This window comes from Cyprinus carpio, chromosome A16 (assembly GCF_018340385.1).
Source record: "Cyprinus carpio isolate SPL01 chromosome A16, ASM1834038v1, whole genome shotgun sequence".
Lineage (NCBI taxonomy): Eukaryota > Metazoa > Chordata > Actinopteri > Cypriniformes > Cyprinidae > Cyprinus > Cyprinus carpio.
The window spans coordinates 22584164-22607216 of NC_056587.1; the positions used below are offsets into that span (position 1 = coordinate 22584164).

Below are 23053 nucleotides of genomic sequence, written 5' to 3' on the forward strand. Positions count from 1 at the left end.
TTAAAAAATCAGTGTCTAAAATTTTCAACAATAAATATCCAGTATAATAATCATCAAAAACTAAATATTAATTAAAATAATTAATAATTTAAATTATAATATAATATAATAAAAATGATTATATTTTCCTGTAATATAATAATAAGCATCAGTGTCTAAATATACATATAATATCTAAATATCCAGTATAATACATTTAAAATATTAATAGTTAAATATCTAACAAGAATCAATAAATATTTAGTATAATATAATACAATAATAATAAATTATAATATTATTATAAATTATAATAATAATAATAATAATAATAATAATATCATAATAAAATATTATATTTTCCTATAATATAATAAGAATAAATATTAATGTCTAGCATTTCAACAATAAATATCATATTATATTTTCCTATAATATAAAAATAATAAATATTAATGTCTAGCATTTCAACAATAAATATCCAGTATAACATTTTTTATATTTAATGTTAATTATTATTATTAATAACAATAATGTAAATTATTGTATAATTTATAGTGGAATATAATATTAAAAAAAACATTTTCTATCATATAATACGCATCAGTGTCTAAATATCCAGTGTAATACATTTAAAATAATAACAGAAAGTTAAATATCTAAGAAGAATCAATAAATATTTAGTATATAATTTAATACATTTTTGAAAATGTAATATTTTATAATAATAAAAATAAATTATATTATTATTATAAATTATTATTACATTTATAGTGTTGTGTAATATAATAAAAATGATAGATTTTTCTATAATATAATAAGAATAAATATTAAGGCCTAGCATTTCAACAATACATATCCAGTATAATACATTTACATTTACAATAATAATATTGTTAATATTATTATTGCATATAAAATACTATTATCTAGTAACTAAGATGTTCCTAAGGCACTATAACGCAGGTGTTAAAGTGTAGTTCTTGCTTTTTGTATTCGAGGTGAGGAAGGAAGGATTGTCCTCTCGTCAGCGGGTGACGCGGTACCGCCTCTGTGGCATCATGGGAACGATTCGGCTGGTGGCAGGTTCGATCTCTCTCAGGATTAATGAACTGATCAACTCAAACTTAAAGGGTTACTCAATCCCAAAATTTACATTTTGTCATTAATCACTTACCCCCATGACGTTCCAAACCCGTAAAAGCTTTGTTCGTCTTCAGAACACAATTTAAGATATTTTGGATGAAAACCGTGAGGCCTGTGACTGTCCCGCATAGACTGCCAAATAAATAACAGTGGTCAATTGTCCCGAAAAGGCATGAAAGTCGTCATCAGTTTCCAATACGCTCCATCTGACAATCAGAAAACAAGAGCATCCTTGTGGCGCGGATGATACAGAAGAGCATACCGCAGCCTACGTGATTATGGAGGGACACAGATGAGACCACGACAAAGGAATTATTGAATAAAGTTGTTATTTTTGTTTTTCTTCGCTTACAAAAAAGTGTTCCCGTCGCTTCATATAACCCAGATTGCCACGTCTGATGGCAGATGGAGTATTCTGACGACAACTTTCATACTTTTCTGTACCTTGACACTGTGTATGTATTTGGCAGTCTATGGGACAGTCACCAAGCCTCCCGGTTTTCATCCAAAATATCTTAAATTGTGTTCTGAGGACATGTTTTTTCAGGCATGTATCTCTAATGACAAAATTTTCATTTTGGGGTGGAGTACCCCTTTAATTCAACTGAACTCTGCTTTAATGCATCTTGTTTTTTCAGGCATGTATCTCATCGTCATCACGAAGAAGAGGAAGGTGGGCGATCTGCTCGGTCACGCCGTCTGGAAAGCCACTGACTTTGACATCATTTCCTACAAGAAGACAGTTCTTCATCTGACTGATGCTCAGGTGGGTTCTGCAGCGTGTTGATGTTTGTGCTCCGGGTTCATGGGACGCTTGAGCTTCTCTTTGTTTAAACACTACGGTGAACAGAGATATTTTTATTGCCAGATCTCAAGAACAGTTCACAGAAGCTCACATTTTACCCATAATTAAATTTATTATTATTATTAATTATAATGTTTTATAATAATAATCATTTTAAGTTGTTGCTGTTGTTTTTTATTATTATTATTATTATAATAATAATAATTATAGTGTAGTGCAATATTATAGTATTATAATATAATAAAAATTATATATTTTATGTTATATATATTAAAAAATATAAGTATTATATTTTCTTATAATATTATAAGAGCATAAATACCAATATCTATCATTCAAACAATAAATATCCAGTATTATACATTTAAAATAATACTGACGTTCAATATTCAGTATAATTTTTTTTTTCACATTTTAATATATGATATTATTATTAATAATACTATTTTATAACAATAATTATTTACATTTATTTTTAATTATAAATATAATAAAATATTATAATATTAAAGTATAATATAATAAAACTAATATTATATTATATTTAATAAAAATAATTATATATTTTTCTATCAATCTATATATATATATATATATATATATATATATATATATATTATCCTATATTATAATAAGAGGATAAATAATATCTAACATTCAAACAATAAATATACAGTATTATACATTTTTAAATAATACAGACTTTCAATATTCAGTATAAAAAGTTTTTTTTATTTAATATATTATGATATATTTATGATAATTTTTCAGAATGATTATTAATTATAGTAAAGTATAATAAAATATTATAATATAATAAAAATGATATATTTTCCAATAATATAATACAAATAAACATGAATGTCTTACATTTAAACAAAAAATATCCAGTATGATACATTTAAAATAATAATAATACACAGTTAAATATCTAACATTAACCAATAAATATTAAGTATAATATAATAAGCTTTTTTAAAATTGTTTTAAAAAGTTAAATAATGTTATTTCTATTATTATAAATTATTATTTAATTTATAGTTTAATTTATATTGTACCCCCAGTTAAAAAAATTTATAATTTAATGTTATTAATTATAATGTTTTATAATAATAATATTTTTAATAAAATTATTATTAATAATTAATATATAGTGTAGTGCAACAAACAATTAGTACATTATACTATAATGTTATAATATTAAAAAATATATATTTTCCTATTAATATTATAAGAACATAAATACAACAAACATTCAAACAATAAAATATCCAGTATTATACATTTAAAATAATACAGACGTTCAATATTCAGTATAATAATAAAAAATGAATAAACAGTAAATTATATAAATAAAATGGAAATTACGTTTCTTAAACATGCTTCTTTTTCTTATAGAAAAATAAATTATATTTATAATTAAATATATAATTACATTTTTTTTTTATGATTTTAGGGTGATTTAATTAATTTTTTTTTTGACAGATTTCTTGAGATTTACCCTTTTATGGTTTTAGTTTGTTAAATAAATCAACCAAAATTCACTAGAGAAATATTGTATCATTGTTTCCAAGTATTAATATTAATATTTTGTTGCTTAAGTTAGGGTTACTCTAAAAAAGAAATTAAATGCTAATTAATAAAACTACTAATTACATCTTCAGATGCGTAATTAGATTACCGTTTATGACTAATTATTACTCTCTTAAAAACGTATTGCATTACTAATCACTTTCTAAATCTCTTATCAGTTAAACAATACGAGACATGAAACTGCTTTTAATTCTTTCAAATTAATAATATAAAATTGCATAAATCATTCTTGAACTGTCCAAAGTATTTAAAGGGAGAAGATTACATAAAAAAACATATATTTTAACATTAGACGTTCAATTTTGATGTTAAATCCATTGTTTTATTTGTTCTATATACAGGATTTAATGCAACTGCATCAGAAGTGACTATAATTAAAATACAGAAGAATTAAGAGTAATCCCTTACTTCATGTTACAGTAGATTACAGTAATTAATTGCTTCGGAAAGAAGAAAAAAAAATGCATTGCTTTTTGTCAGAATAATTGAAAGTAGCATTAAAAACTCTGCTAAAAAAGTGCATTCAGTCGAGTTTTAAAAAGCATTGTTATTGACTCTACTAAAGTCTGTGTGGATCTTTCAGATGCAAGACAACAAAGCCTTCCTGTCCATGATCAACAGCGTCCTGAATGCAGACGGTTTCTACTTCGCCACGGACTACGATCTGACGCACACGTTACAGCGGCTGGCTCACACCAGCCACGAGTTTCACGAGATGACCCTGCTGGAGCGCGTGAGAGAGAGACGCTTTCACAAATCTGTCATAAAACATAACCCTGTAACACTCATCGGGTGAAGAGCTCATGTGATTAAGTTTGTTCAATCTAAAGTAAAACTGCTTTCTGTGGGTCTTAAATCAAAGCAGAAACTATGAATTTTAATGTTTTTAAAGAAGTCTTAAATTCATAAAGGCGTGGCATTAAATGTTGCATGCGCTGGAGAAAGCGAGTATGAATCCTTAGTATTTGTGTCTTGTTTTCCAGTATGAAATATCTAAAGACATGTTTACATTTTGAACGCCCAAATCTTCATCTAACCGAATTTTAATGTTTTTAAAGAAGTCTCTTCTGCTCACCAAAGTTGCATTTATTTGAGCATAAATACAGAATTTTTTAAAAAAATGTGAAATATTATTAGAATTTAAAACAGCTGTTTTCTGAGTGAATATGTGTTAAACTGTAATTTATTTCTGTGATGTGCAGCTGTATTTTCAGCATCATTACTCCAGTCTTCAGTGTCACATGATCTTCAGAAATCATAATAATATGCTGATTTATTATCAAAGTTTTCACTGCTTCATGTTGTTTTGGAACCTGAATAAATGAATGAAAAGATAAAAACGACAGAATTAACTTAAAATAGAAATCTTTTCTAACATTATAAGTCTCTACTGTGCATTTTTATCAATTTAACACATCCTTGTTGAATAAAAGTATTAATTTCTTTCAGAAATAGAAAGAAATAAAAATCTGCTGACACCTGAAAATTCAACTTTGATCACAAAAATAAATTAGAATTTAACAGAGATTCACATAGAAAACAGCTATATTAAACTGTAATAATATTTCACAATTTTACAGTTTTTCCTGAATTTTTAATCAAATAAATGCAGGCTTGATTGATCTTTAAAAAACAAAAATTCTTACTGATCCCAAACTTTTGTGTGAAGTCTTGTGTTCTTAAAATAAAGTGAGTTTATGCTTAAAACAAGAACAAATATCTGTCAGTGAATATATATATAAACTTGTTTTTGCTGTGAATGTCGTGTATTTATTCTGACCCCACTGGCAGATATTTGATCTCGTTTTAATCATAAACTCACTTCATTTTGATCAGTTTCACAGAAAACAAGACTTTTTTTATTTCATGACATTTTGCTTCACAAGTAAATGCATCTCGATTTAAAAAACTTGAGACATTTTCACTGGAAAACGACAAAAATACTGATAAAAAACACATTTTTGCATAAGGTTATTTTCATGTTTTAGTGGTTGAGAGCATAAGTCATAAGCTTTTAATGTTTTGTAAAAAAAAATAATTTTTCTACATCCATAAAATAGAATCCCTGAATAAATAAATGAACAAAAAAGCTAATAAAATAAATTATTTCTACCGTATTGTCCGATTCAAACATTAAAAGCAAGACTGGAGAAGGAAAAAAGTCAATAAATAAAACAAAACCATGAAGTTTGTATTTAATCTTAATTTCCATGAGTTATGAAGTGATTGTAACTTCTTCTTATGATTGTTAAACGCAGGCGGATCAGAGATTTGTGTGGAACGGTCACCTGCTCAGAGAATTCATCGCTCAGCCGGAGGTAAACGCAGGATTGCTGTAGCTGCGGCTGCTATTTTAAGACTAACACGCTTTTGGGACAACGTGCAGAAATCTGCAAGAAACACCAAGTTTTCAGGCCTGCTTTTAATATAGAAAAGTCTAAAGTTCTGACGTTGTGTTTTCTCTTACAGCTGCACAAATTTGTCTTCCCTGTTGTTCACGGCTGTATCCTTCAACCAGACGAGCACTTGCTGATATCAGACCACGTCTGTGTGTGAAATAGAGTTTGTGTAGAAGTGTCTCAGGGCTCCAGACTAACATTTGAGAGCAGAGGCACCAGCTCCATGAAGTTCTAGAGATGTGGAAGTGTGTGGGGTATTAAAAATAAAGATAATTTAATCGTAAAATCACTTGTTTTGCATTGATAAGAGCAGTTTCTAATAATATTACGCGTTTATTTCTTGGTAATGCACATTTGACAGTAAAGCACTGAGCTTGCATTGGGAAGCATACAGAACTTAATGATTTGATTTGATCATGATTTGATATTCTATACTTTTCTTTAAATAATTTTTTCATTTTTTTATGATGATTTTATCATTTCAAAATATAAAGCAAAAAGTATGTGATTCTTTTACCTTTTTTATTATTTTATCATTTCAAAATATAAAGCAAAGAGTAGAAGTGATTTTTTAAAAATAAATTATTTTATTATTTTTAATGATTTTATAATTTCAAAATATAAAGCAAAAAGTAGAAGTGATTTTTTTAAAAATAATTTATTTCATTATTTTTAATGATTTTATAATTTCAAAATATAAAGCAAAAAGTAGAAGTGATTTTTTTGAAAGCAAAAAGTAGAAGTGATTTTTTTCTTTTTTTAAGATTTTATAATATTAAAATTAAAATAATTTTATTTCATTATTTTTAATGATTTTATAATTTCAAAATATAAAGCAAAAATTAGAAGTGATTTTTTTTTTCATTTTTAAAAATGATTTTATAATTTCAATATATAAAGCAAAAAGTAGAAGTGATTTTTTTAAAAATAATTTATTTCATTATTTTTAATGATTTTATAATTTCAAAATATAAAGCAAAAATTAGAAGTGATTTTTTTTTTCATTTTTAAAAATGATTTTTCAAGCAATAAAAACAAAACGTGATTTTATAATTTCAATATATAAAGCAAAAAGTAGAAGTGATTTTTTTGCCTCTTATGATTTTATAATTTCAAAATATAAAGCAAAAATTAGAAGTGATTTTTTTTTTTTTTTTAATATTTTTATAATTTCAAAATATAAAGCAAAAAGTAGAAGTGATTTTTTTTCTTTTTTTGTGATTTTATAATTTCAAAATATAAAGCAAAGAGTAGAAATGAATGTTTTTTTTTTTTTTTGCTGCCATCTACTGGTTATAGTGATAACTTGATGTTTTTTTTTTTTTTTAGTTTTTACAGTGTTTGTTTACCACAAAGTATATTTTGTTCATCCCATAAAAAATAACATTTAAAGTGGATAATTTTTAGAGCTTTAAATAGCTGCAAATAGTTATGTGAAAGCATTGTGAGATCAGCATTGGTTCCCGAGTAAACCTCAGTGCGCAGCTCTAACGAGTAGCGTGGTTTCATTACGCTTTTATTTTGTTTGCCATTTGATGTTTCTCATATGCAGCACTTATTAGTTGGACAATGCGGTGGTCGCTCCAGTGCGATCGCTTACAAAATTTAGTTGCACCGGCAGAAAACATTTTTGCGGTCTGGAGCCCTGCATCTGTGTGCACATTTACAGTATATTTTGTGCCTTAAAGTAGGGCTGCTCGATTATGGCAAAAATCATAATCATAATTATTTTGGTCAATATTGCGCAAACACGATTATTGATTATGAGGAGTCACATGACCAAAACTATATACGAGTGGTTTATTTAAATATAGCGATATATATCAAACATATATTTTCTGTAATTAAAGGTTGCTATGACATGTACATTTTAGAGACATTTAGAGATTTAGGCAAATTTCACAATTCTCAACACCACAGCAGAATACTAGGGTAACTAATATTAGTAAAAACAAAAAATTTAATTGAAAATAATTAAACAGTAAGTAATAAATAAAAAAAAGAGAGCAGAGAGTGATTTTCTATTTGTCTTTTGTCATTTAATTAATATGAAGCACACAGTCGGCGGCAGGAATATTAGGCTGCTGTCACTTTAAGAGCGGCACAGATCCAATTTACTGTTACTCACATATTCTCATTCTCAACTGTTTATGTTCACTTATTACATAACCGATGAGGGTTTATGTGAATAATAATCACCAAGCGCCACATTTTGACACATTTTTGTGTGTATTTGACCGTTTAGACACAGCTTAAGCTTTTAAAACATGAATAAATCTAATCAACTTTAATAAATCAAGCACGTGCGATTTTGCTAAAGTCACATTATAACTCTTACAGGTTTGCAACGACGTGAGGCAGAGTAATATCGACAAAATTTTCATTTTTCCCTTTAACTGTTTTGTATACATGAATACTTCCTCTTCCACACGTCGCAGTCCTTAATCTGAGCTCTCAGTCATCGCCATGAAGTCGTGCTGCATCAACGGCAAAATCTTCGACTGGAACATCATTTCCAGGAGGAGCTGTTTCCGCGCTGGCGTCCGCTACTACGTCAGAGGTGAAGCTCGTACGCTTTGAGACGGTGCCTTTCTTTTCTCCGTAAGTTACTAAATGCTTGCTTTCTCCTCCAGGCATCGACTCTGAAGGTCATGCGGCCAACTTTGTTGAGACGGAGCAGATTGTTCAGTATAATGGAGCAAAAGCCTCATTTGTTCAGGTAAGCCTCTGAAATTGCACATAATTCAGAAAATATATATATTTTTCAACATCCAGATTTTTCTTTTAGTGGATGGTTTGATTTGATTCATTTATGTGATTTACACTGAGTGACTCGATTTGGGGCTTGACAGATGTCTATTTGTTAACTTATGAGTTGTAAGTATAATGAAAACCGCTCAGATCAGGGTTGCCAGGTCCCAGAAACAAAACCACCCCAATTGCTAAATCAAAACAATTGTTAAAAAAAAATATATTAAAAATATAAAAAAAGGATTGTGTGCACACATCCAAAAAAAATAAAATTAAAAAAAGTCAGAATCTGTAAAAATCACCCTTAACGATTTGCGAAAAAAAAAAAAAAAAAAAAGAAGATTTTTCTGATAAAAATTATGATTGTAAATTAAAATGCAATTTATGCAAAAATGCAAAAAATTCCAGGTTTGCTGTGCTTGTTTGTAGGGCTGCACAATTTGGTCAAAATTTTGGGATTACATATCAATATGGCTATAAATTAAATTATTAATAATAATAATATTTTTACTACACCAAGTAATAACTTACAAAACAAAAACAATTAAGGAAATATTATAGTTGTAAACCAACAGTCATTTTTATTTTCACACTGAGATAATGGTAGATAATGAGCTGCTTACATATAAACGAACACCGAGTGAAACGTGCAGTGCATATATTAATTTAATTAAATCACAGTTTTTGCGATTCGATAATTGCATCGTGATTTCAGTTTTATTTCAGTTAATTGTGCTGCCCTATGGCACACTGCATTTGTGCTCTCAAAGCATTCTAAAAATAATAAGTAGGACACAGTTTCGATCAAAAACATCAATCGTCCAGCTTTTTTATATCGATCTGCAGAACTGTAGGTGCTACACCATTCAGAGCCATGCAACAGTGTTTACCAAACATCTTACCATCACATGGTTAGTTTCTTTTAGCAGATCAGCTTTTGTATGAGCTTTTCTTTCAAAATATCAAAGAAAATAAAATATTTATGATATGATCCATCTATTGTAGCACTTCAGAAACCATTTATTGAGAATGAAGTTACTCACAATAGAGCCATTTTTTATCCATTTTGAATGTGGATTAATTCGTTTTCATAGTTTTCATGTCATTTGAGGAACATTTCTAATCAGAATTGGTTTTAATGAGTGATCCTCTTCCGCAGACTCGAGGCTCCATCCCGTTCTACTGGTCTCAGAGACCAAACCTCAAGTACAAACCAAAACCACAGATCAGCAAAAGCATCAATCATGTGAGAATCACCTTCTGTACCTTTTATTTCTGTTTTGTTTAAAGAGTCAATGGCAAAACTCGTGACGGTTTGATACGGTGTTAAACATCTGGTAATGGTCTTTACAGAATGTTTTAAAGGGATAGTTCACCCAAAAATGATAATTACCCCATGATTTACTCACCCTCAAGCCATCTTAGGTGTATATGACTTTCTTCTTTCAGAGGAATCCAGTCGGAGTTATATTAAAAATGTCCTGGCTCTTCCAGGCTTTATAATGGCAGTGAATGGGTGTTATTTTTCAACAGTCCAAAAGAAGTCCAGTAAAGTGCATCCATCCATCATTAAAAGTGTCGCAAATCGATGCGTTTTTGTAAGAAAAATATCCATATTTAAAATTTTATAAACGCTTTTGCTAACTGTCGTACATGCGTTCGTTCCGGCGGATGGCGTCGGTGTAGCGTAAGGTGCAGTGAGAAGTGAGAGAGCAAAATAAAACACCGGACATGAACCAGAAGTACAAAACAAGGATTTATTAAGACAAATGTGGGAGGATTTCGATATAAGCCGAGAGGAGACTGGTTTTCCTTTGTTAAAGTAAGGAAACTTTGCTCCTGTAAACAAATGTCAGTTCTCGCGAGACGAGGATATTCTCACCGGAGCTTACGCTACGCCTACGTCATCCGCCGGAATGAACGCATGTACGAAAGATTACGGTTTTTAAAGTTTTAAATATGGATATTTTTCTTACAATAATGCATCGATTTGCGACAGGAGGCCTTTATTTAAGGCACTTTTTGAGGCACTTTTTATGATGGATGGATGCACTTTACTGGACTTCTTTTGGACCATTTAAAAATAACACCCATTCACTGCCATTATAAAGCTTGGGAGAGCCAGGACATAATATAACACAAACCTGATTCCACTCAAATAAAAAAATAAAATAAAATACACCTAGGATGGCTTGAGGGTGAGTAAATCATGGGCAAATTTTCATTTTTGGGTGAACTATTCCTTTAAAAAAAAAAAAAATAATAAAAATAAAAATAACCAATTTAAATGTTAATTTATAGAATATTTAATTATAAAATAAAACTAATGTTAATGATTGCTTTAGAAGCATTATTTATTGTTAGTTAATGTAGTTATATAATTTTCAAATAAAGGTTTGATTTATTTACTCTAAAAAGATTTGATTTGGCAGGCAACTGTTAATTTGGTTTTGGTTTATATATAAATGTGACCCTGAAGCACAAAAGCAGTCTGAAGTCTCTGTGGTATATTTGTAGCAATAACCAAAAATACATTGTATGTGTCAAAATTATAGATTTTTCTTTTATTAGGAAATTAAGATCATGTTCCATGAAGATATTTTGTATATTTTTCCTACTGTAAATATATCAAAACTTCATTTTTGATTAGTAATATGCATCGCTAAGAACTTCATTTGGACAACTTCAAAGGCGATTTCGTCAATATTTAGATTTTTTTTTTTTTTGTATTACATAATAGATAACACATATATCATACAATCCAATAAACTTCTGTAAATTTCTGAAGGATCATGTGACACTGAAGACTGGAGTAATGATGCTGAAATGTTTCAAAATATTACATTAGTGATTAGATAGCTCTTATATCAGTCAGTCTGACACTATTCTGTGTGTTTTCTTGTGTAACGTCTCACAGCTGGATGGTTTCCAGAGGCACTTCGACTCTCAGATCATCACGTACGGCAAACAAGTCATTCTGAACCTGGTATGTCGGCTGTATTTGCTCTGAGCCAGGACATTCAGAAGCAACAGATCAATACGGTCTCACTACGATCTCTTTTATTCTCCAGGTGAATCAGAAAGGCTCAGAGAAGCCGCTGGAACAGGCCTTTGCAAAGATGGTGAACCGTCTGGGCAACGGCATGATCAAGTGAGCGAGTCGATGGGAAAATCTGATAAATATCTCGATGCACAAGAGCCAAGCTCACAGTTGTGTTCGTCTGCAGGTACGTCGCATTTGACTTCCACAAGGAGTGCAGCCGTATGAGGTGGCATCGCCTGCAGATCCTGGTGGACATGTTTTAATAAATTCAAAAAAAACTCTGGTACGCACTGCTTTTTATTGCATGCTGAAAATGCGATTTTTGAATGCTCTAATTGTTTCATGTTTTTCAACAGCTACTTCCTGGTGGATTCGGACGGGACGGTGCAGTTACAGCAGGACGGGACGTTCAGAAGCAACTGCATGGACTGTCTGGACCGAACCAACGTCATCCAGAGTCTGCTGGCGCGGCGCTCGCTGCAGTCGCAGTTAGATTTTATTATATTAACCTTAACCATCAATCAACCGAAATAAACGAACAAGTAAAGCAGGGCTATACTATAAATATTAGCAATATTATTGCAGTATCCCATATCGTGTAGGGGTGATGGAAACTGTTATGAAAAATATTCATTGACTACCTTTTTATCCACGAGACAGACATCATTCAGCACTAATTGTGACTATATCAGCATTCGAAATCGAAAAAAGACTAGACTAAAATGTTGTTTAAATAAAATATTCTGATCTGTTCAGAGAGCGGATTCATTCCGAAATGATGCAAGTGACTGTCTTTATGAATAAGTCATTGATTCATTGACTCACTAGATCTATTCAAACAGCTGATTCGTTCCGAAACGAAGCAAGAGGCTGTCTTTATGAATGAGTCACTGAATCATTGACTCACTAGATCCATTCAAACACAATCAGTTTAAACAGCTGATTTTTTTCTTTCCGAAACGAAAGCGAGTGACTTACTTTATGAATGAATCACTGAATCATCGACCCACTCGATGTGTTCAAACGGCTGATTCATTCCGAAATGAAGCAAGTGACTGTCTTTATGAATGAGTCACTGAATCATTGATTCACTATATCCGTTCAAACAGCTGATTCATTCCCAAATGAAGCAAGAGGCTGTCTTTATGAATGAGTCACTGAATCATCTGCACACTCCATCTGTTCGAATAGCTGATTCATGACTCACTCAATCGGTTTAAACAGCTGATTCGTTTCCGAAACGAAGCGAGTGACTTTCTTTATGAATGAATCACTGAATCATCGCCACACTCCATCTGTTTGAACAGCTGATTCGTTCCAAAATGATTCAAGTGACTGTCTTTATAAATGAGTCACTGAATCATCGACCCACTCGATCTGTTCAAACAGCCGATCCAAAACAAAACAATTCAATTTACTTACAAAATAAATAAGACGACTCACTTGATCTGTTTAAACAGCTGATTCGTTCCAAAACATTTCAAGTGACGGTCTTTATGAATAAGTCACTGAATCATCGCCACACTCCATCTGTTCCAATAGCTGATTAATGACTCACTCAATTTGTTTAAACAGCTGATTCGTTTCCGAAACGATTAAAGTGACTGTCTTTATAAATGAGTCACTGAATCATTGACACACTCGATCTGTTCAAACAGCTGATTCGTTCCAAAACAATGCAAGTGACTGTCTTTATGAATGAGTCACTGAATCATTGACCCACTCGATCTGTTCAAATGGCTGATTCCTCCTGAAATGAAGTGAGTGACTGTCTTTATGAACAAGTCACTGAATCATCGGCACACCCCATCTGTTCGAATAGCTGATTCACGACTCACTCAATCTGTTTAAACAGCTGATTCGTTTCCGAAACGATTCAAGTGACTGTCTTTATGAATGAGTCACTGAATCATCGACCCACCCGATCTGTTCAAAAATGAGTCACATAAACATTCCGAAACGAAGCAAGTGACTGTCTTTATGAACGAGTCACTGAATCATCGACTCACTAGATCCGTTCAAATAGCTGATTCATTCCGAAACGAAGCAAGAAACTCACTAAATCATTGTAAAATCATGTCATTAGTTGTGGTCCAGAAGAGAAAGACTGTACGTTTAAATGAGTTTTGTAAGCTTGCAGACTGTAGTTGCTGTCTGGTAGCCGTGAGGTTAACTCATGTCTTGTTGATCTGTAGAGGATGGGAGTTTTACATGTGGGCCAGCGGATTGAAGAACAGGCAGATTTTGAAAAAATATACAAGAATGGTAAGCAAACACTAACGCTGATAGTCTTGCTCTTTTAGACGGTGTCATTCATGGCCTTTCTGTTCTGCTTTGTTCCCCGCAGCATGGGCGGATAACGCCAACGCCTGCGCCAAACAGTACGCCGGGACAGGAGCGCTGAAGACCGACTTCACACGGTAACAGGAGCGCCTCTGCTCCGCTTGTGCTTGAGAGTGATGTTCAGATGGGTTGTGGAAGATGATTGGTTCTCTGTGTGTTCAGGACAGGGAGGAGAACGCAGTGGGGTTTGCTGATGGACGGCTGGAACTCTATGATCAGATACTACAAGAACAACTTCTCGGATGGCTTCAGACAGGTCAGTGTTGCTTGCAAACAAATGCCTCTTAGATTAAATAGTATTTTAACATATTTTGAAGATTTATAACTGATGGATACATGTTTCTGAGCAGTGTTGTTGATATTATATTAAAAACTATATTTTTTTGTCAATAAAGATTTTTATTTTATATTAGTTTTTTTTTATTTTAGTTAAGGTTTTAGTAATTTTGTTGTGTGTTTTTGTCATTTTTATTAATTTCTTTTATATATTCCTTTTATTTATATTATATATATATATATATATATATATATATATATATATATAAATATGGCTGTATATTTTTTATTGATTAGTTTTGGTTATTTTAATACTTGAAACAAAAATGGGAAATCATGCCTTGGCAGCTAATTGAAATAAAATAACATTAAAGTTTCTTATATTTTATCTAAGTAATGAAATGTTTTTTATGGTTTTAGTTAACTATGATAACCCTGTTTTTGCATGATTAATTCATTGTAATAATCAGCATCTAATAGTCATTAGTTTGTGAATCATCTCAGTTATCTTGGACTAGAAATTCCCAATTTTTGTTGCCAGCCGAACCCCTTTGACCTGAAATATTTACTTACAGTTCAAACTTGAGGATTTTAATTTAATATTTCTATGGTTTAACAACACATGTGCATGTTCATGGTTCTCTGATGGTTATTGGTCACATAACATGAAGGTAAAAAAAATATATATTTTATATGTTATTATTTATTATAGTATATATATAATTTATTAATATATATTATAATTTATTAGAGTATATAATATATATATATTTTTTAGTAAGTGTTTTACATATTTTTTTTCTTATTTTAAAGTCATTTAAATATTACTTTATTTTTATGATGTAATTAATTTTTTATATATTTTTTAATTATAATTATTATAAAAAAAAAAATTTTTATGATTTAATTCATTATTTGATTTTTATCTGTTATTTTACCCACAACACCCCGGTTTGGAAACCCTTCTCTAGGGAATAAATCGCTAATGAAGGTAGAAAGATGTTGTTTTGTGTTTGATTTCTTTTCTGTGGGTCTGTGGATGAAGACTTCAGGATCGGATCTGAAGGCTCATAGGGTTTTATTATTTCATGTCTTTATCCAGGACTCCATAGACCTGTTTCTGGGTAATTATGCTGTGGAAGAGGCGGATATGAACACTCCTTTACATGAGCCCAAAGACTGGAAGTTCCTCACGGTAAGAACCAGACTGAGCTGTGAACCCAGAAAAACACAACACACTGAACACACTGAGCCTCTTGTCTTAGACGTCTTTGGCATTTGTTTTCAGCTGCAGAATACAACAGACCTGTATTTATTGAGCACTGCTGTCTTTTATCATATTGCTGCTTCATGAAAGTAATAAACCACTTAGAGGATTTACAGTGATTTTTTTCTGCTTTGTATTATGTCTCACATCACTTATATTTACCATGATAAAATCACTGTAATGCACGGGTATAATTATGGTAATTAAGGCTGGATAACATATCAAAAATACATGATTTGATTGCAAAAATTTAGCTGGAACGTGAGTTTTGCAAGGATGCTTTTATTGGCCATTAATTAGATTTTCACTGTATCCTCTTCTATTAAAGCCAGTATGAAATATAAATTCACCCTATCTGTTTTCTAAATGCATGTTCATATGTTTAAATTTTTTAATCTTGTCATTTTTAATCAAAATGTCATAACTGGATTCTCCTGTTGTCCCTCTTCAGCTGCCGATCATCATGGTAGTTGCTTTCTCAATGTGCATCATATGTCTCCTGATGGCTGGTAAGACACGGATCAATGTAAATGTTATTAAGAATATTAATAGTAACCCTATATAGTATTTGCTATTTGATAGGCCTCTAATTGAATATAACATGATCAAACTTTGCTGTCGCACACAATCTCCTCCACACATCTCCTTCACTAATACAATTCAAATTAAAAGTTGCATCTGTTAGCACTGTAAACTAATATGAACAAACAATGAAGAGTTGTTTTTTTTATTAACTCATATTGACAAAGTTTGGAAGCCCATTTCCACTACTTAATAAAAATAATTAAAAAATATCTGACAGTTTATATCTGACAGTTTTGACTTTTTTCCTCACAATTCTGAGTTTGTCAGGTAATTCAGACATTTTTTTCCGCGATTCTGAATTTACATCCGATGATTCTAACTTTTTTCTCGCAATTCCGAGTTTATATCCGACAGTTTAGACTTTTTTTTCGCAATTCCGAGTTTAAGAACTTTTTTTTTTCCAATTCCGAGCAGTTCTGAGTTTTTTCGCAATATCCGACAGTTTAGATTTTCTTTCGCAATTCCGAGTTTATATCCGACAGTTTAGTGCCGGTATCGACTCTTTGCGATTAATTGATCGCCAATTCTGAAATTAAGTTTTAAAAAGTATAATACAGACAGGTTTAAATTAGCTTTTTTCTTATAACAAAAATAACTGAACATTTAAATGCAAGTAAAGAATACAAAAAATATATTTAAAGTTAAAAATTTTAACGCAAAAGAACTTTAAAGACCCCATAGGTATCACTTTTATCCGACAGTTTAGAGTTAATCTTTTCGCAATTACTTTGCTACAGTTACTAATAAAAAAGTACAAGTCTTAGCAGTCATTAAATAACACAGTTGCATCTTTCGATTTTAAACAGTGTGTTATTAAATATTGGAATACCTAAGATTATGATGTTCAGAAGAATTTTTTCATTGGCAGTTTTGTTAACTAATGAACCCTAATGTAAAGTGTGAATGAACAATAAAGAATCAAAACACTTTCAAACAATATCTAGGACATGTTATAGTCCAGATTAAAATGGAAAAAAAAATTATGGAAATATATACAATTATTATTTTTATATTATTTAAATGTTTAGAAAGTAGCAGCTGCTTTTATTTGTGGGGTTTCCAGGGTAAGGGCTCCAGTTTCTGCAGTTTAGCGCCATCTGCTGTCAGAGAGTGAATGTGCTTTCATTCAGCGCGTCTCTCACGTGTTCCTCCATGTGCTTCTCATGCGTGCTTGTTTACATGAGAGTTCACACGGGTCTTTAAAGCAGCATACAAATGGTGTTGTGCATTTTGACCAGTTGAGGGAAAAGTTTCTTAAATGCATTTCAAATTCTGACAGTTATATAATTATTCTCGGTATTTGGAAGTGCCCACGATAACAATATCGTGCATATTCATTACCGCGATATATCGCATTACCGAATACCGGCACAAGTCTAGTTTAGACTTTTTTCGCAATTCCGAGTTTATATCCGACAGTTTAGACTTTTTTCGCAATTCTGAGGTTATATCCGACATTTTAGACTTTTTTCGCAATTCCGAGGTTATATTTCCGAGGGTTATATCCGACAGTTTAGACTTTTTTCACAATTCCGAGTTTATATCCGACAGTTTAGACTTTTTTTCTCACAATTCCGAGGTTATATCCGACAGTTTAGACTTTTTTTCTCACAATTCCGAGTTTATATCCGACAGTTTAGACTTTTTTCGCAATTCTGAGTTTATATCCGACAGTTTAGACTTTTTTTCGCAATTCCGAGTTTATATCCGACAGTTTAGACTTTTTTCGCAATTCCGAGTTTATATCCGACAGTTTAGACTTTTTTCGCAATTCTGAGTTTATATCCGACAGTTTAGACTTTTTTTTCGCAATTCCGAGTTTATATCCGACAGTTTAGACTTTTTTTCCGAGGTTTTAACCGACAGTTTAGACTTTTTTTTCGCAATTCCGAGTTTATATCCGACAGTTTAGACTTTTTTTTCGCAATTCCGAGTTTATATCCGACAGTTTAGACTCTTTTCGCAATTCCGAGGTTATATCCGACAGTTTAGACCCTTTTCGCAATTCCGAGTTTATATCCGACAGCACATACCAAATTCCCAATTCATATCCTACATCCTACACTTTTTTTCGCAATTCCGAGTTTATATCCGACAGTTTAGACTTTTTTCTCGCAATTCCGAGGTTATATTTTATCCGACTTTTAGAACTTTTTTCGCAATTCCGAGGTTATATCCGACTAGACTTTTTTTATCCCACAATTCCGAGTTTATATCCGACAGTTTAGACTCTTTTCGCAATTCCGAGGTTATATCCGACAGTTTAGACTTTTTTCTCACATTTCCGAGGTTATATTCCGACAGTTTTAGATTTTTTTCGCAATTCCGAGTTTATATCCGACAGTTTAGACTTTTTTCTCGCAATTCCGAGTAGTTTATATCCGACATATAATTTTTTCGCAATTCCGAGGTTATATCCGACAGTTTAGACTTTTTTTTCACAATTCCGAGTTTATATCTGACAGTTTAGACTTTTTTCGCAATTCCGAGTTTAATTCCGAGTTTATATCCGACAGTTTAGACTTTTTTTCTCACAATTCCGAGGTTATATTCGACAGTTTAGACTTTTTTCGCAATTCCGAGGTTATATCCGACAGTTTAGACTTTTCTCACAATTCCGAGTTTATATCCGACAGTTTAGACTTTTTTCTCGCAATTCCGAGGTTATATCCGACATTTTAGACTTTTTTCGCAATTCCGAGGTTATATCCGACAGTTTAGACTTTTTTCACAATTCCGAGTTTATATCCGACAGTTTAGACTTTTTTCACAATTCCGAGTTTATATCCGACAGTTTAAACTTTTTTTTTCACAATTCCGAGTTTATATCCGACAGTTTAGACTTTTTTCACAATTCCGAGTTTATGTTTTTTCACAATTCCGAGTGTTTAGACTTTTTTCACAATTCCGAGTTTATATCCGACAGTTTAGACTTTTTTCACAATTCCGAGGTTATATCCAACAGTTTAGACTTTTTTTCTCACAATTCCGATTTTATATCCGACAGTTTAGACTTTTTTCGCAATTCCGAGGTTATATCCGACAGTTTAGACTTTTTTCACAATTCCGAGTTTATGTCCGACAGTTTAGACTTTTTTTTTCTCGCAATTCACAAGCATCAGAATTTCATCATATAAATATCAGCATCTGCACCAAATTACATATTTTTGCTTCGAGTCTCTGAACAAAATTGAGCTGTTTTTCCTCCACATTCTCACTGTATCAGACTATATGAGCCATGATGGATCAAATATGACGCTTTTTTAGATTTTTTCATGAGTGTTATTTCACAGGGTTAATGTTAGTGTTTATGTTGTTATCAGTGTGTAACTGTTTCTGGTTCTCGTATGTCCCAGGTGACACCTGGACGGAGACGCTGGCGTACGTGTTGTTCTGGGGCTCGGCGAGCGCCGTGACGGCCGGCGTGATCCTCTTCAATGGCCGGGACTTCGTCGACGCACCCAAACTGGTGCAGAAGGAGAAGATGGACTGAACCTGCGCGTGTGGGAAGCAGCTTGGTCCCGCCGAGTCTTCATCCTCCTCATCCTCAGTCCTGTCCTACTCTCAGCTTCACCGGGCCTGGAGCCTGTACTGATGCCGCGCCGCTGGGAGGAAGAGGAGGGGGACGAAGGCCGGGGGCCGGACGGGACGCGCCGCTGCTCTCCACACGAGGATCGTATCACGTGGGACCATCTCACAGACTTCCCATAATTCCATCGACACACAGGCAGCTTCACAGACGCGCCGCTGGAAACCCGTTTCACGTGCAGATCGGGACCATGAGGGTCTCTGCCCCGTCCTCGTGGTTCACGGCGTGTCTCCGTCTCAAATCGCACACGTGTCGCAGCTCTCGGGACCACCTCAGAATCAGTCTTGTTTTCTAATAAAAAAAAATGTTTTGTAAACAAAATAAAAATGCCGTCACACTTTACAATAAAGATTTCATTTGTTAACATTAGTTAAAGACATTAGCTAACATTAACAATCGACAATAATTCTATAGCATTATATATATATATATATATATATATATATATATATATATATATATATATATAATCATCATGTTAATTTCTACATTTGCTAATATAATTCTGTCAATTAATATGAAGTTAACATTAGTTAATGCACTGTCAATTAATATGAACAAACAATGAAATTGTTTTTTTATTTTTATTAACTAATATTGACAAAGTATGGAAGCCTGTTTCCATTACTTAAAAATAATTTAAAAAGTAATTTCAAGTTTTATCTTACGATTCTTTTTTTTAAATTTTGAGTTTATATGCTCGCAACGACAAATTATGTTTTTTATTTTCTCGCAACTCGACAATTTTAATGTTTTTTTATTTTGAATTGTTTCACAATTTTTTTTTTTGTTTAAACAATAAAGGTAACAATGGCTTTTATCTCACTATTCATTTTTTTTCTTGCAATTGCAAGTTTATATCTTCTAAAAAAAACATAATTTACAAATCAATTCTACATTTTTATTTTCACAATTAAAAAAAAATGTTTAAAACAAGGAAAAGTAAAAAAGTAAACATTACAAGATAAATGTAAATAATTTTTTTTTTCTTTTTTAAGGAGGTCTGTTTAAAACAAGGAAAAGTAAACATTACAAGATAAATGTAAATAAAAATATATTTTTTAAAACAAATCTTATCTTCATTTCTGCTTATATATATATATATGTGTGTGTGTGTGTGTGTTATATATTATTTATTTTTTTACTGGAAAACAAGACAAACCTCTGGTTTTGCGTTGCGGCAGCTGTATGTCACATCATTTATTATGAATTCAAGCGTTTGAAACGGACCCGGACTCATTAAAATGGACTCATTTTAGCCTCGTCTTCACTATCATGGTCTTCTATCAGTCAGTTATTTGGGAGTTTTTACAAACAAACTGTTTCTGACAGAGATTCGGGCCTCTGTGGAGCTGAATGAACCGATTCTGTTCATAATCCAGACTGATTCATGTGAATCTTTTCTTGGGACCAGCGTCACATCGTTCAGAGGAGTTTCTGCGTGCCATCATCGTTGAGTTTCCTCTGATTTGTGAGAGTTTCGCTGCTTCTTCAGGAGTGTGACGGATGGACGAACAAAGCCTTCGTTTCTCACTGCTTGTCGGAGAATGTAAAAAATAATGTCTTTTATTGTTATTAAAGTTATTAAGACACTCCGTCTGGCGCAGCTATTTCACCGTTAATCAGACACTGCATTTGACGGGTTACAAACTCTTTACATGTTATATTAATGCTTTACAGTATTGTCATGTTTCTCAAAATAAAACCGTTAATTTACACAAAACATTTCTGACATTATTCTTAAAAGTAATGTGCCTGGATGAGACTGAAGTTCTGTCCCTTTAAATAATCTGTGAATATCTGTGGCTTGAAGCAGCTGGAAAAGTGTACTGCAGTTCTGTGCCATTCAGGTAGCGTTATTAAAGTTAACCAAATTATTAAAAACATTTCTTTTCATTGAAGTAAAGCAACGAATGGAGCAGAATTGAATAAAACCACATATAAAATAAATCAAAATTAAATAATTCACAGATTAACCAAACGAACTGCGAGAAGTTCTATATGTTGAGTTTCTGTCCATTTTTCTAATGCCAAACGAGTTCACGCGAAGGAAATCAAGACGGCAGAAAGTGACGCCCGTTTTACTTTATTTTGAAAAGCAGGTGTTGTTATTGTGACTGTACACAAATAATAGTTGACCTTTCACAGTTTCATATGATATCTCACTCATATCTTTGTTTTGCGATTGAAATGCCATGAAAGGCCTGCTCTGAAGGGAAAAGAAATTACGCAAAGATACATTATAAAATTACTAACTGCATCACTGGAGGCTGGTGTTGGTGAAATAGGTTAGTTATTAGCTTATGCAAGTTATTAGCTTCTTTCTGCAATGGAATAAAATATAATAAAGGTAGGTATAATTGGGAATTTTTTCTTGCAACTGTGAGCTTATATCTCACAATTCTGATATTAGTTAAAGCTGCAGTCCGTCTGCAAGACATATATATTTTATTTTTATTTATTTTATTATTATTATTTTTTTTTTTTTTTAGAGTTTTTGCTTATCTACAACAGCACGTTTCCTATCAGATGTCAAAAAGACGTTCAGAAGACGTCTTTAAATGATGTAGAATGTGTAAAAGTGACATCTTAAAGACGTCTATCAGATGTTTGCACACAGCAGATGCTTTCCAGATGAAGCAATCTTTAACATATCTGTGCTATCTGGGTCACAACCTTTCAAGGAAACGTCTCACAACTTTCACAACGTTTTTAAAAGTCATATCCCAGATAGCACACGTACGTCTGCAAGATGTCTGTTAAAGATCGCTTCATCTGGAGAGCATCTGCTGTGTACAACCATCTGATTTTACATCATAAACATCTACTTTAACGTGTATTTGACATCTGATAGGAAACGTCCTATAGACTCAGGCTATTGCAGATGAGCAAACACTCTAAAAAATACTCTTGCAGATGTAAATGCGACATCAAACAGACGTCTCCGCGATGTTCGTGTACTATCAGGGGAATTGGTTTTAAATAACATTAATACAAGATTCTGTTTGTTGGACGTTAAATGTGGTGTTTTATTGGAAACTAGTTTTTTTGTAAGGGTATAAACACCACATGTTTATAACTGGTTACATTTTTACTAAACTTTATTAAATGCATTTAATAAAGTTTAGTAAAAATGTAACCAGTTTTGCGTTTAATTCCCAAAAAGTTCCTCAAAATGCATAACCAGCATTAACTGAAGGCTCGTTGAATTGTTTTATTTCTCTGACCTCGCCACACAACTCACACTCAAACACGTTTTGCACGGCAGAAAAGATCA

General features: G+C 31.9%; 1 protein-coding gene across 1 annotated transcript in view; it reads left to right on the plus strand.

Annotated features, from left to right (window-relative positions):
* The window catches only part of LOC109062352 (SAC1 like phosphatidylinositide phosphatase), a 29601-nt gene extending 9504 nt beyond the window's left edge, over window positions 1–20097 (plus strand). The window contains 19 exon segments of the mRNA XM_042773328.1: window positions 986–1002; window positions 1005–1065; window positions 1764–1891; window positions 4107–4256; window positions 5782–5841; window positions 5993–6026; window positions 8381–8482; window positions 8556–8641; window positions 9833–9919; window positions 11591–11659; window positions 11745–11824; window positions 11901–11999; window positions 12073–12209; window positions 13910–13981; window positions 14064–14136; window positions 14222–14315; window positions 15438–15530; window positions 16054–16111; window positions 19544–20097. Coding sequence (XP_042629262.1) covers window positions 986–1002; window positions 1005–1065; window positions 1764–1891; window positions 4107–4256; window positions 5782–5841; window positions 5993–6026; window positions 8381–8482; window positions 8556–8641; window positions 9833–9919; window positions 11591–11659; window positions 11745–11824; window positions 11901–11999; window positions 12073–12209; window positions 13910–13981; window positions 14064–14136; window positions 14222–14315; window positions 15438–15530; window positions 16054–16111; window positions 19544–19680 — 1637 coding nt within the window. The 3' untranslated portion in view covers window positions 19681–20097.
* The last annotated feature ends 2956 nt before the right edge of the window (window positions 20098–23053 follow it).